Source organism: Polyodon spathula, chromosome 3 (assembly GCF_017654505.1).
Source record: "Polyodon spathula isolate WHYD16114869_AA chromosome 3, ASM1765450v1, whole genome shotgun sequence".
Lineage (NCBI taxonomy): Eukaryota > Metazoa > Chordata > Actinopteri > Acipenseriformes > Polyodontidae > Polyodon > Polyodon spathula.
The window spans coordinates 30593225-30605835 of NC_054536.1; the positions used below are offsets into that span (position 1 = coordinate 30593225).

General features: G+C 43.0%; 1 protein-coding gene across 3 annotated transcripts in view; it reads right to left on the minus strand.

Annotated features, from left to right (window-relative positions):
- Nucleotides 1-3980: 3980 nt before the first annotated feature.
- LOC121312966 (protein FAM83H-like) overlaps nt 3981-12611 on the minus strand; it is a 37251-nt gene continuing 28620 nt past the window's right edge. For all 3 annotated transcript variants that reach the window (XM_041244999.1, XM_041245000.1, XM_041244998.1), the window contains one exon: nt 3981-9978. In XM_041244999.1, coding sequence (XP_041100933.1) covers nt 7176-9978 — 2803 coding nt within the window. In that variant the 3' untranslated portion in view covers nt 3981-7175. The remainder of the gene's footprint in view (nt 9979-12611) is intronic.

Below are 12611 nucleotides of genomic sequence, written 5' to 3' on the forward strand. Positions count from 1 at the left end.
ACCGAGAGGGAAGAACTGCCGGGCGGCAGATCCAGACGTTGCGACCCCCCGCCACTTGGAACCCAGACCCGTCAACCCCACAACCACACTGCCCCCTTCTTCCACGAAGAATCCACTTAGAGCTACCTGAGTCGTCACCCACCACCCCCATCCCCCTATCAAGGGCTGAAGCAAGTGACAGCTCAAGTAGGAACAAGACACCACCTGCTACAGTGTAACCACTACCCAAACCCTCGATGGGGGCTGCAGCACAAGACAACCAGGGAAGAAGAGAAATGACACCTACCACAGGCTGCCGGCATTGCACGTTTAGCAAGACAGGCTTACAGCAATGAACCCAACAGCTTCAGTTGTCGCATCACTCTCAATACCTTCGTCGGCAGTTTATAGCCAGCACCACTGCGTCACCAAGTCCACATTGTCAACCCACGCACCATGGAGGAAATTGAGCCAAGCTTTAGCCATTGAGGCAGTGCTACAGGATGAAGGGTTCCCATCACGCCACAGACTGAACCACCCTGCCTATCAGACCCACCTTGACGAAGGAGAAGAACTAGAACATGCCCCTACTCCAGAGCGAGAGCCACTGCTCCCAACCGAAGCGGACAGAAAGGATATGTTGGAGATGCGGGCAGCCCAGACACTTGACGCCTAACTGCTGCCAATTGGAAGCTAATTCAGTGACCGTCCCCCAAGACCGAAAGGAAATGGGACTGGGCCCGTGTAGGAGGGGACTTACGGACTCAGCAGCTCAACCCTCTTGCCACCCCTTACCATCCCCCAGAGACAGTCGTGGTGGGAAGGACTGGAGAGGGATTACCACCGTCTCAACGAGTCCACAAAAAAAGTCTCCTTCCCTGGACCTTCACAGCGGGTACTGGCAAGTCGAGCTCGATGCTGAAGCCCACCCCAAGACCACCTTCTCCACGGTGAGAGGATTGTGACAGTTCAAGGTCCTCATATTTGGCCTGTGCAACGCACCTGCCACCTTTGAAAGACTCATGGAGCGGGTGCTGATGGGAATCCCCCCTCAGCACTGCCTAGTCTACGTAGATGTCTTGCTGGTCCATGCCACCACCTTCGATGAAGCTCTGGCTATCCTGCGGACCATGTTACAGTGCCTCAAGACCACTGGACTCAAGCTGTATCCTGATAAGTGCCGACTGATGCAAAATGAAGTAGCATTCTTGGGACATCGTGTAGGGAGGGACGGGATCAACACCGATCCCGGGAAGATCAAGGCCATCCAGAAGTGGCCTCCTCCATCAGACCAAGGTGCGAGGGTTCCTGAGTTTTGCCGCCCCCTCCACCAGTTACTCCACAAAAATCAACCCTTCCTATGATCCGTGCAGCGTGCAGACAATTTTGACTCCATGAAAGATGCACTGATTCGGGCCCCCCATCACCAATTTGTGTTTTTTGCTCAAAAGAGCCAATTTCACAGCATTCCTGTACATTTGCAATAATTTTGTCAAGGGAAAGTGTGTTTGAAAACAAACAGAGAAAACATATGAAGATCAGCATAATAATATAGTATATAGATGTAGTATATGGTGCTTCAATTCCTCCACTCCAATACCTAATCCTGGTACATTTTTCTTGATTTACTTTTGATACACAAAACTTAAATTGTCATCCCTTTAATAAGCTGTTGGACCAGTTTCACTTTTCATACGCATAATTGCGCAGTTGAATACAGCTATGGCCAAAAGTTTTGCGTCACCTAGAATTTTAGGATTAAACAATTAAAAACAAAAAACAACAAAACACACAACACTATGAGCATAATTTAGATATTTTATCATCATCATGTAATCAAAGAAACTACAACATGATACCGCAAAAGTCTACCAGAAGCCAAGGCTCTCGAGTGGCGCATCCAGGAAAAGGCACTCCACATGGAGTGCAGGCTGGTCGCTGGTTCAAGTCCAGGCTATTCCACTGCCGACCATGGACAGGAGTTCCCAGCAGGCGGTGCACAATTGGTGTACTCTGCTCACCATGCACCAGTGACCCCTGTAGACTGGCCAGGCGCCTGCAGGCTTGCCTGTAAGCTGCATTGTCCTCTGACGCTGTAGCTCTGGGTTGGCTGCATGGCAGGCCTGCAGACTGAAAAGAAGCAGTCGGGCTGACAGCACATGTTTCAGAGGACATCGTGTGTTCATCTTCACCACTCCAGAGTCAGCACAGGGGTGGTAGCTGTGAGCTGAGCCTAAAAAAATTACTGAATATTTAAAATTGGGAGAAATGGTATAATCAATTGGCGACTACCAAATTAACAATAAATAAATAAATACATTTTAAAAAGTCTACTGGAAGCCAAATAGTACTACAGTATTTGTTAGATTTCCAAATGTCACATTTTTTAATTTGTCAGTTTTTCATTAAGTACGGTATATGGAAAAAACCACAGAGTTATGTAATTCAATATGTTAACGTAAAAGTATTCAGCAGGTTTCATTCGGCTTTATGAAGCAAAATTAACTAATTCTATAGGGTGATGCAAAACTCTTGGCCATAGTTGTACATCTGCCTCTGTGGGAAGTGTGAAACAGGCACTCAAAATAACTAACCTAATCCAAAAGAAACCCCCAGAAAAACACACCAGATAGCAATTTTTTTTTTCCACAATATATATTTAATAAATGAAAAATACAACTGATATGGTTGAAAAAGAAGATTAAAAGCTAAGTGGCTTTATTTCAAAATATTCTGGGGCATTTAGATCCCAGATCAGCATGTCGTCAAACTAATATGTAAACAGATTTACCTGGTGTACAGCACCACTAGAATCACAATGAGAGACTTTGGCCCAAATAACTGCATTATTTCAAAATGTTCTAAACTTGCTGCTAAATTCAGTGCAAAACAAAAACAGAGAATAGAGAATGTCCCCTTCTTACTGCAAGTCAATCACCATGACACTACAGATATGGCCACAAGTTTTCCATCACCACGAAATTTAAGATTCAAGACAATTTAAAAAAAAAAAAAAAAAAAAACACTGTAAGAACATAATTTAGATATCTTATTTAACATCATGTAATCAAATAAACTACACAATGATATTGCACAAATCTACTGGAAGCCACAATAGTATTGGTATTTCAAGTACTTTTCAATTTTGTCAGTTTTTTGTTAAACATATGAAACTACAAAGCCCTATGTAATTCAGTATGTTAATGTAGCATTATTCGGGTTTCATTCAACTTTATGAAGCAAAATGTGTTAATTCTATATGGTGAAGCAAAACTTTTGGCCATAGCTTTGCGAGTGCCGACTCTTACTTCAATTCAATCCATCCTGAAGTTTTATATTGCAATGAATCTGATATTTAAAAAAATACTGATCCACTATTGAGCATAACACCTCCTGGACCTTATATATATATATATATATATATATATATATATTATATATATATTATATATATATATATATATAGATATATATATGAATGGCCAATAAGGCATTATCCGGTTATTTTGAATAAAAACTCAACGTAAATGAAAAGATTAATTTTTTTTTTTTTCAATTTCGTCTGTTAAAGAGACAATTACATTTTGCAAGCATTTCAGGAATATCAAATTTAACTGATAAAAATAACAAAAATACCTTTATAGGGGATTCAATTGATTAGATTTCCTAGTGAATCACCGTTTGGCTAGATTGGGTTACTTACTGTATGTAAATAAATCCTGGGGCTCATTTTAAGGGTAGATTTGATGTACTTTGATCGCTCGTACAGTTCTTCAGAACACTGTCTCACTGTTCTTTAATATGTACTAACACAGTGGTTTTCAAACTGGGGTATGCGTAGGAAAAATCCTGTAATGGCTGACAAATTATTATTGTTAATATTATTTTTTTTAAATCATGTTGTGGTACTTTTGACTCAGAAATCAAATCAACAATGTTGAATCTCCTTTAAAACAAAACTGCAGTGACTGCAGTCTGTGGGCTAAAAAAAACCCTCAAAAGATTGTATGATGTTGCTTCTTTTAAAAATGTGTAGTATTTACTGGATAGGTTTACTTTCTGGAGTTTAAATGTTTAGTGTTAGTAGTATAACTAGTTCAGTGTAGTTTAGTTTTGTTTTTCAGAAGCATACCCTGTTTTTGGACTCTAATTTGGACTCCTTTCAGCATACTTCTTGGAGACTTAGTGGAATAACTTTACGTAGCTTTTTCAGTTGGTGCATTTGCACCAAATAAAACACAATATTATTTTGTTAGCAGTTTTCCATTTACAGTACTTAATCTAGAAATTAGAAAAGACCATTATTTTTGTCCTGTTTTCATAGGTATATTATGGACTACGGGTCTACTTAAATAGCTGAGAATTTACACATTTTTCCCAGGTAGGTTAGGACCCATTTAAACATTAAATAAACCTAAGTTGATAATATTTCAGAGCACTATAAAAACCTATAAATAGTGACATTTGCTTCCTTACTAAAACATTGTGCTGTGGTGTGAAGATTGGCCCATACATTCAGTCAAAATAAAGAAAACGTGCTAATTCAGCTTGAAAATTCTAACTGCATTAAAAAAGTGAAGCAAGGTGGCTGTGCTAGATCATACCTGCAGTACTGATTTAACTTGCCTACAACCAATAGGAATACTTCTGGTCTGCTCTGAGATTCAAGCTTCTTTTCTGAAAGCTGATGTTATTTTTACATTCTGTTTAGCAGACTTTGTAGTAGCTGTTCGTTTGATGTGCGATTCTGAAGCGAAATAGCAATTGATCGTATCATCTTCAAAGTCACATTGCAAGATGTGCAAAACAATTTACCTCCATCTGCATGTAAAAAGTTTCTTTGGGAAATGTTTTGACACGACCCTCAGCATTATCGTCCGTTTTTGGCGTTTTACCTCTAATGCTGAAAACTAGATTTTTGCAACCTAAATCAAAATAGCAATGCAACAGACTTTTTCCCACCTCCTAGTGTACAGGCCAGTACAGATACACTGATAGATAGGCTGATTAAAATATTGTTGTCAGTAAACAAAGGTTTTTTTTTTTTTGGTTTTTTTTTTTATTTGTCTAAGGATGGTTTTTGTTTGCTTTTTTCCCTCCACACAAAGTGCAATGCATACAGGATGGCAAAAAAAATAAAAGCACCTCTCTACAGAATGAAGATATGTAGTTTGCGTTGCTTGCGTTGTACAGTAGTCCATTTAAATTGGGTCTTTTTTTTTTTCTTTTTCGAGGTGAATTTCGCAGTGACCCCAGTTTCCCGATTTCCGTGAAATCCCGAATTAGGTACACCTCTAATTATTACTCTAAATCAGATGGGGCTATGTGGTAGACTAGATTATTTGGAAGGGGGTACAGGGCCTAAAAAGTTGGAAAACCACTGGATTAACATATAACTACAAAACTGCTTATCCAAAATACTACTGTATATGCTGCATACAATACAAGAATAAAATACTACAAACATAATTGGCACTTCTCATTAGCATTACAATGTAGGCACTTCTTGCAAGACGTGTAGCAGACATACAGAGCACAGTACAAGATACACTTCTGTATCATTCCTCATTCAAGGAAAAACATACAGTAGTAAACAACTAACAAGCACATTAGCGTGCAGTACTCCCTGCTGTAAACATCATTCAACTTGGATACAGAATCTTCTGGTTCATCTTGTCATTTTAAATCTATTTAATAATTATTCTGCAAACAATTTTTACGTCTAGCATGGGTTACAATAAGATTGCTGGTCTTAGACTTCCATGACAAGTTGCCCACTCCAGAGTAAATGCATGATGTGTGCAATTTGCCCACTGTGAAAAATAGTCTAAATGTTTTACATCAAACTCAACCAACAGACAAGGAATCAAACTAAACTGAACCAATCGTGGAATTCCCCCTCAGTACTTTGACAAAGATTTAATGGCTTTTTTTGTTTTAAAATGAATGTAATACACCGTTTTTATGGCACCTGTAACAGACTGATGTGCTCTTCTTGACCTAACTTACTTTTAGTACCTCGGAAAATCTACATCCACTATTTCTATGAAAATGATACATAGATGCAGTAATCCTATCTGGTAACAGTTCAGAGCCATGAAATCATTAGAAATGTAATAATAATAATAATAATAATAATAATAATAATAGATATAAAAACATGTTGCACTAGGTTTAGTAAGCTTTTGGAAAGAATTAAATTGATTGAAAAATTATGCAACCTCTGGAACAGTGGAGTAAAAGCATTCAAATTCTGGTCCTGTGTTCCTTGTTTTTTGGACCCTGCCAAGGGGTATGATTCAAGCCCTAGTTTAGTGCAAGAAATTAGTGTTCAGTGTAATCACCTCACATTCAGTTCTGTACTGTACAAATGGCTAAAGACATATTGACGCAATTCCCAAATCAAACGGGAAATCCATGATCCTTAACCTCTCCAAGCAGCACTACAGCATTACTGGAATTATCGATCTCTGCATATGGAGTACTGTAGCATCTAGGCTAAAACCAGCATGAATCATACCTGTCCACAGGTATTAGGTCAGTTTGTTTTTCAGGTATTATTCAGTTGAAATAGTAAATTAAAAAGTAGTTGGTCATTTGGTTCTGTAGCTTCCTTCAGCTGTGAGCAGTATAAGCACATTCAGGCATTTAAAAAAAGACACAGATCATTCTGTAAGTTTCTTTTTTTTTCTTTTAACAATTATTTTTATTCATTTTCCAATTTTTTTCTCACAATTTTTTGGAATGTCCAATTATTATTCACCCTGGCTCACAGCTGTAACCATCGAACTAACTCTGAGAGACGAGGACGAGCACACGTCAGCCGTCCGCTTTTTTCCGCTATTCAAGCCCGCCACCATGCTGTTCTGAATTGCGTACAGGCCAGCCTGCAGGCAACCAGCCTGCCACAGGGGTCGCTGGTGTGCGGTGAGCCAAGGACTCTCCAGCCGACCTAGCCCCCACTCCACCTGGGCAGCGCTTGGCCAATTGTGCACCGCCCCCTGGAAACTCCCATCCATGGTCAACAGAGGCATAGCTTGGATTCGAACCAGAGATCTCCAAGCTATAGGGCCACTCTGGAGCTTTCTGCAAGTTTCTTTGTAAATCACTATTGCTGTGTTATTGCTATTATTATGGTCAACATTTCCGTAGCTCGAATTGGTGTTTGTCAGTATTGTGTACTCAGAACTGCAGCATTATTTTTTGTTTTTGAAAAGTCCCAGCTTGAGTTTATCTATCATCGATTCCTTGCTGCTGTCCGTTTTCCCGTCCTCCTCAGGGTCATGGTCCATCTCCGATTTGGGCGCTTCCTCTTTGTTCTTGTAGAAGACCTCAAACCGGCTGTAGACCCTCTTCTCTCTGCGCATGCTGTCCATCTTCTTGATGAGCTTGTCCCGCTCCTCCGGGTTGGTCTGTGGCTTCTGAAACCGGCTCTTGGTCAGAGAGATTTCAGGCCTGCTGACAGACTGAGCATTGTTCTCTAAGGTAGAACCATCGCTGGACTCTATTTTGTTGTTGGAAGCCTGCTTGGCCATTTCTATCCTGTTCTGGCTGTTGGCGGAGATCTGCTCCAGGATGACCTTGGTGTCATCTCGGAGGTTGCTACTGTAGAGCACGTTGGAGGTGGAGGATATGAACCTGTTCTGGTTGCTCTTGGGTGGGGCTGACTGAGAGGACTTGCGGGTCTTGTCCTCTTTGTTCTCCACTGCTTCTGGACTCTCCACCTTAGTGTCTGTGGAACTCTGTTCCTCGGACACTTCCGCAACTTCCTCACCAATCTTCTTATCTCCCTTCTGTCCGAGGAACTCTTTGAGCTTTTGGGATCCCTTCTTAAGGAATTCTATGGCCTTCGGATCCTGCTTTCCCTTCTCGTCCAGGAGATTTAGTGAGGTGTTGGAGCCGTGGACCTTGTTCAGTTTCTCCACCGACTCCCCCCGAGCCAAGGATGAACTACTCTGGCTGCAGGACCTTTTCAGCTCCCTCTTCTCGGAGTCAGTAGCATCAGTAATGACTATGTTCTGCGAGGACACCTTATGAAGAGGAGGCTCAGTTAACTTTGCAGGCAGGGCTTGGTGCTCTGTATTAAAGACTTCAGCAGCAGGTTTGACCTTGTTTTGTGTGGAAGGCTGCTTGACCTCCTTGTGTGTGGAAGGCTGTGGCTCTGGTGTTTTAGCTGGCTTAGGTACATTGTTTATAACTGCAGGCTTTTTGTTGGCAGGCTCCGGCACTTTGCTATTTGAGTCAACAGTTGTTTTAGCTGCTTTACGTTTGGCAGCTAACTCTTTGAAAACAGAAAGTCTGACATTGGGATCATTCATGTTGACCATGTCCATGCTCTTTGTTGGTGCTGCACTAGGAACTTCACTCGGTTCTTCCGGTGGAGAAACCTTTTGTGGTTCCTCTGGTGGAGGAACCTTTTGCAGTTCAACTAGAGGAGAAGCCTTAATGCTAGCCTTACTCTTGTCAGTCAAATGGAAATCAAAAGGCGCCCGGGTGATGGATCTCCTCTTGTCAAGAATCTCAGAAATAATCATTGATGGTTTAAAGGGGTCGTTTTCCTCCTTTGACTCGCCTATTGACTGCTCTCTCTGGGTAAGCAATGATGAACTGTGCTGCTCTTGCTTGGATGAACTGAAGATCAGTGAAGATCTTAACCTGGAGCTCCTCTGAAGCATAGGGTTCAATCTATGCCTTATGGATTCATGCTTTGAAAGGGCGACCTCCCCTAGTTCCTTGCTGTCTGTTTCATCAGCAATTTCTGATGTTGACCCTGAAGCTGGAGAATCTTTCACAATCTGTGGAGCAATCATCCTTGTGAAACGTGGGGGCTCGCTAGGCTTAAAAGAGGGCATCTTTGGAGCCTCTCTTGTGGGAAATCTGGGGACAGATGGCTCTGGACCAGTAAACAGCTCTTCCGAAGGTTGGGAGCTGTCATCGAAGGCTTCCAGCTCTGTTATAGGCTGCTGTGCACCCTCTTCTTTGGAGTCTTGGTATGCACTGAGGTAAGAGGAGATCCTCCACTTTCTCAGCCCCTTCTTAACAGAGGAATCTTGTGGTTGCCTGTCCAAGCTGGACTCATGGAACAGCTGGTTCTGATCAGAGGGCTGCTTTTGTGTTGGGGACATCTGGCAGGCGTAAGTGTGTCCTATGTTTTGGCTCCTCTGAGTGGCCTTCCCTTGCCACCCTTCCCCTGAAACGAGTCGATTCCCAGAGCCATGCTTAACCTCCCTGGAAGCACTGGAAGGAACGTAATCCAGCAGGGCTTGGTAGCCAACCACATTCTGCGATTCCACCCTGAACCTGGAGTCATCGGGGAAGTCTTCCATTTGCTGGTACCCCATGCGGCTGCTCCTGATTTTCTCAAAGATGCCGTGTCCCGAGCCTGGCTCCTCTTGCCTGTTGTGATCTAAAGGCCTGTCGATCTGGTAGACCTGTTGTTTGTGGAAGAGGCTGCTTTGGGTCTCCATCTCTTCAACATTGTTCATTACCCTCTGCTTCATGAACTGCTTGGAGGAGGAGTAGCTCTCGCGTGTCCCCTCTGCAAAGCTGTGCCTCTTGTACGCCTCCAGTTCCATCTTCTTGGTCATCATTGATCTGCCGGGCTCCATTAAGGAGTGCTCCATCTTGAACTTCCTGTTGAATATCTGCATGGCGGACCCTTCCATGGTGTTGTGGAATGGGTCTTCCCGTCTTAAGTGCAGTGGCAGGTCCCGATCAAGGTCCATCCTGTCAAAGGAGTAAGAGGAGTGTTGGGAGGCCAGGGATCCCTCCGTGTGGAGGTAATGCATAGACTTCATGATAGGTGGAGCAATCATATGGCTTCTGTGCTGGGTAGAGCCGTAGGCCCTCTCCCCAGGCATCGGCACCATTGCGTTGTTCAGAACCAAAGGTTGGGACTGGGCAAACAGGATGCGGAACTCCTCGTCGAACGTGGCCACCAGCTCCCCCAGGAACACGTGTGCGATGCAGCGGTGGATCTTCTCAAACGACCACATGAAGCTGCAGAGAGAGAGAAGAATTGAGCATTTTGAATAAGTAAGAAATCAAGAGCAAAATATGTTTTAGAATCCGTTAAGCACAGACAAGTAATTGAGTGACAAAGTGGAAACTACCTCTCTGTCCATCTGCTTTTAAACCACAAATCCATTTATTAATTGATCTGCAGTTAAAGCTCTGGGACAAGATGTGGAACTCCAGGTTTGTACCTGTGGCTGGACCAAGGTGACAGCAGTCAAGGGTCTCAAGAATCATCAAGGGAGAAAGATGCTTTAGAGAGAAGGGGCAGTGGCCTTTCATTGATCAGTACTTCTTATGAAGCCGGTTAAATAAGACAAGTGAATCTAGCAACAAGGTACATGCCACGGGATATCAGCACCTATTATAGACTAGGTGTAGTTCCAATAGCAGTACAGCTTGGGTGATGAAACCATTGATCCTGGTGAGCCTAGTCATTTGAGCCAGCCTAGGAGAAAGGAACTTTAAAGGCCGCAAACCAAGGGCTAAGAGGCTAACATCCTGAGAAAATGGCTTGGCACACTGTTGACATGGACCTCTGCTTTTTGATGAAGTTAAGTGGAACAGTAGAAAGGAAGCTGGATAAGTTTGGGGATACCATCTATGTACATGGTAATAAGAAGTTTGGAGTAGAAGATAGAAAGCAACAAATAACTATGATTCCAGGAAAGTCTAGATGGCAGCTGATGATTGAACATCTGGTTAGAGAAAGGAGGCAACTGAGAAAGCAGTAGAGGAGGGCTGAAGAAAGTCAGGAGGCCCTTAGTCTTCTGAAAAATGACCTAAAACATAAGTTTTGAAGTTGCAGAGCGGTGCGCTTCCAAAAGCGCTGTAAAAAGGAGGAATGTAAAAGAACCAGCTTTCATAAAAGATCAATTCAAGATTGTGAAACTTATGTACCAGCAAAAAGAAAGGCATACTTACAACTACTAAGCCACAGTTGGAGCATTATCTTGAAGAGAAATAAGCTGATCCATGAAGAGGAGGGCCTATGTCGATTCCCTCTGATATTCCACATTAAAAATTCACCAGAATACCCAATGGAGGACTCTGCTTCTAAGTGGAAGGACGTGGAAGAAGCCATGAAGAAAACAAGAGCTTCAACATGGCCTGGGCCCAATAGTGTACCATAACGAGTTTACAAGAGTACACCTGTGGTTTTAAAAATCTTGTGGGGGTTGATGAAGATAGCTTCGGTAAAAAAGGTAGTCCCAAGGGCACGGCACAGATCAGGAGGGGTCTTTATCCCCAAAGAAATATAAATCTACCAGCATTGGCCAATTCCATCCAATTTCCCTGTTGAACATGGAGGGTAAGATATTCTACAGCATAGTGGCACAAAGGTTGTTAACTTATCTACTGGAGAACTATAAGCTGGTATTCCAGGCTTTCTAGGATGCTTGGAGCATGTCAGCATGATCTGGCAACAGATTCAGGTCTGCAAAAAAGGAGAAGGACCAAGGGTCCACATATGATTCTCTTCCATCACCACAGAATCTGGGTAGGAAAGAACTCTGCATGTTGTTTGTGTTCATCATCGGCTACCCTGAAGCACACTCTTACAGGATGCAAGGTGGCTCTGAATCAGGGTCGCTTTACTTGGTGTCATGACCAGGTGCTGCAATGCTTGGTATTAGCAGTGGATGAATGGTGTAATAAGATCAAAAGCTTGCTACCAGTATCAGCAATAGCTGGCACACAAAGAACGACAGGAGAGCAACAAACAGGAAAGATTATTAGAACCAAGATCTGCCTGGGACATTTAGAGGCTGCTAGAGATTGGAGAATACAAGAGCATGTTGATCAACTACCTTTCGACCTGACATTGTCCGGTGGTCTCAGCACGCCTTGTTCTTCTGTTGGAACTAACAGTGCTATGGGAGGATTCCGTGGATGAGGCATACAACAGTAAGAAACCCTGGTATAGCTACTGAGGTGGAAAAACAGGGGTGGAGAATCTGGGTTTATCCAGTAGAGGTGGGTTGTCATGGATTTTTTGTGCACTTCATGCCCAGCTTCTCAGAGTATATGATTCAGTGGACAGGAATTGTGATGTATAGTAAAAGGCTCCATCCAAGGAGGCAGAGAGAAGTAGCAACTAGCTCTGGTTGAGGAGGAAAGAGGCCAATTGGGGGCCTCAAAAGAGAAGTGACAGTTAACATTAATGAAAAGGAATGGATGGCTAAGGTAATTAAACTGGGCTGAGCTGGGTAAGGTATGGAAGAGAGTGGTGCTGGGACTCCAGCATCACTGTCGAGGCTTCCTGAGGTGCCGCAGGCTAGTCGATGAAACACCGAAGATGGGAGGTGCCCACCTGACGACCCTGTGAAGTGCCCCGCCCAGCCCATTCCTGACAGTTGCCATAGTGAGGCGCTAGGGAGGCTGTGCTTTGGCTGATCCCTGGAGCCAGCATTGCAATTAAGCCATTAACGTCAGGCCAAAAGGAAGTCGACATTCCCTGGAGGAAAAGCACTAAAGGCTCATATATTACATCAAAGCTACGTCTTGGTTGGTCCCCACCACTCTTATCTTGGCAAAAGCAGAGTAATAATAGCATGAAGTAAATAACAGCTACTCTCAAATCAGGAATGTATTTATTTTTTAAATTATGTACCAGG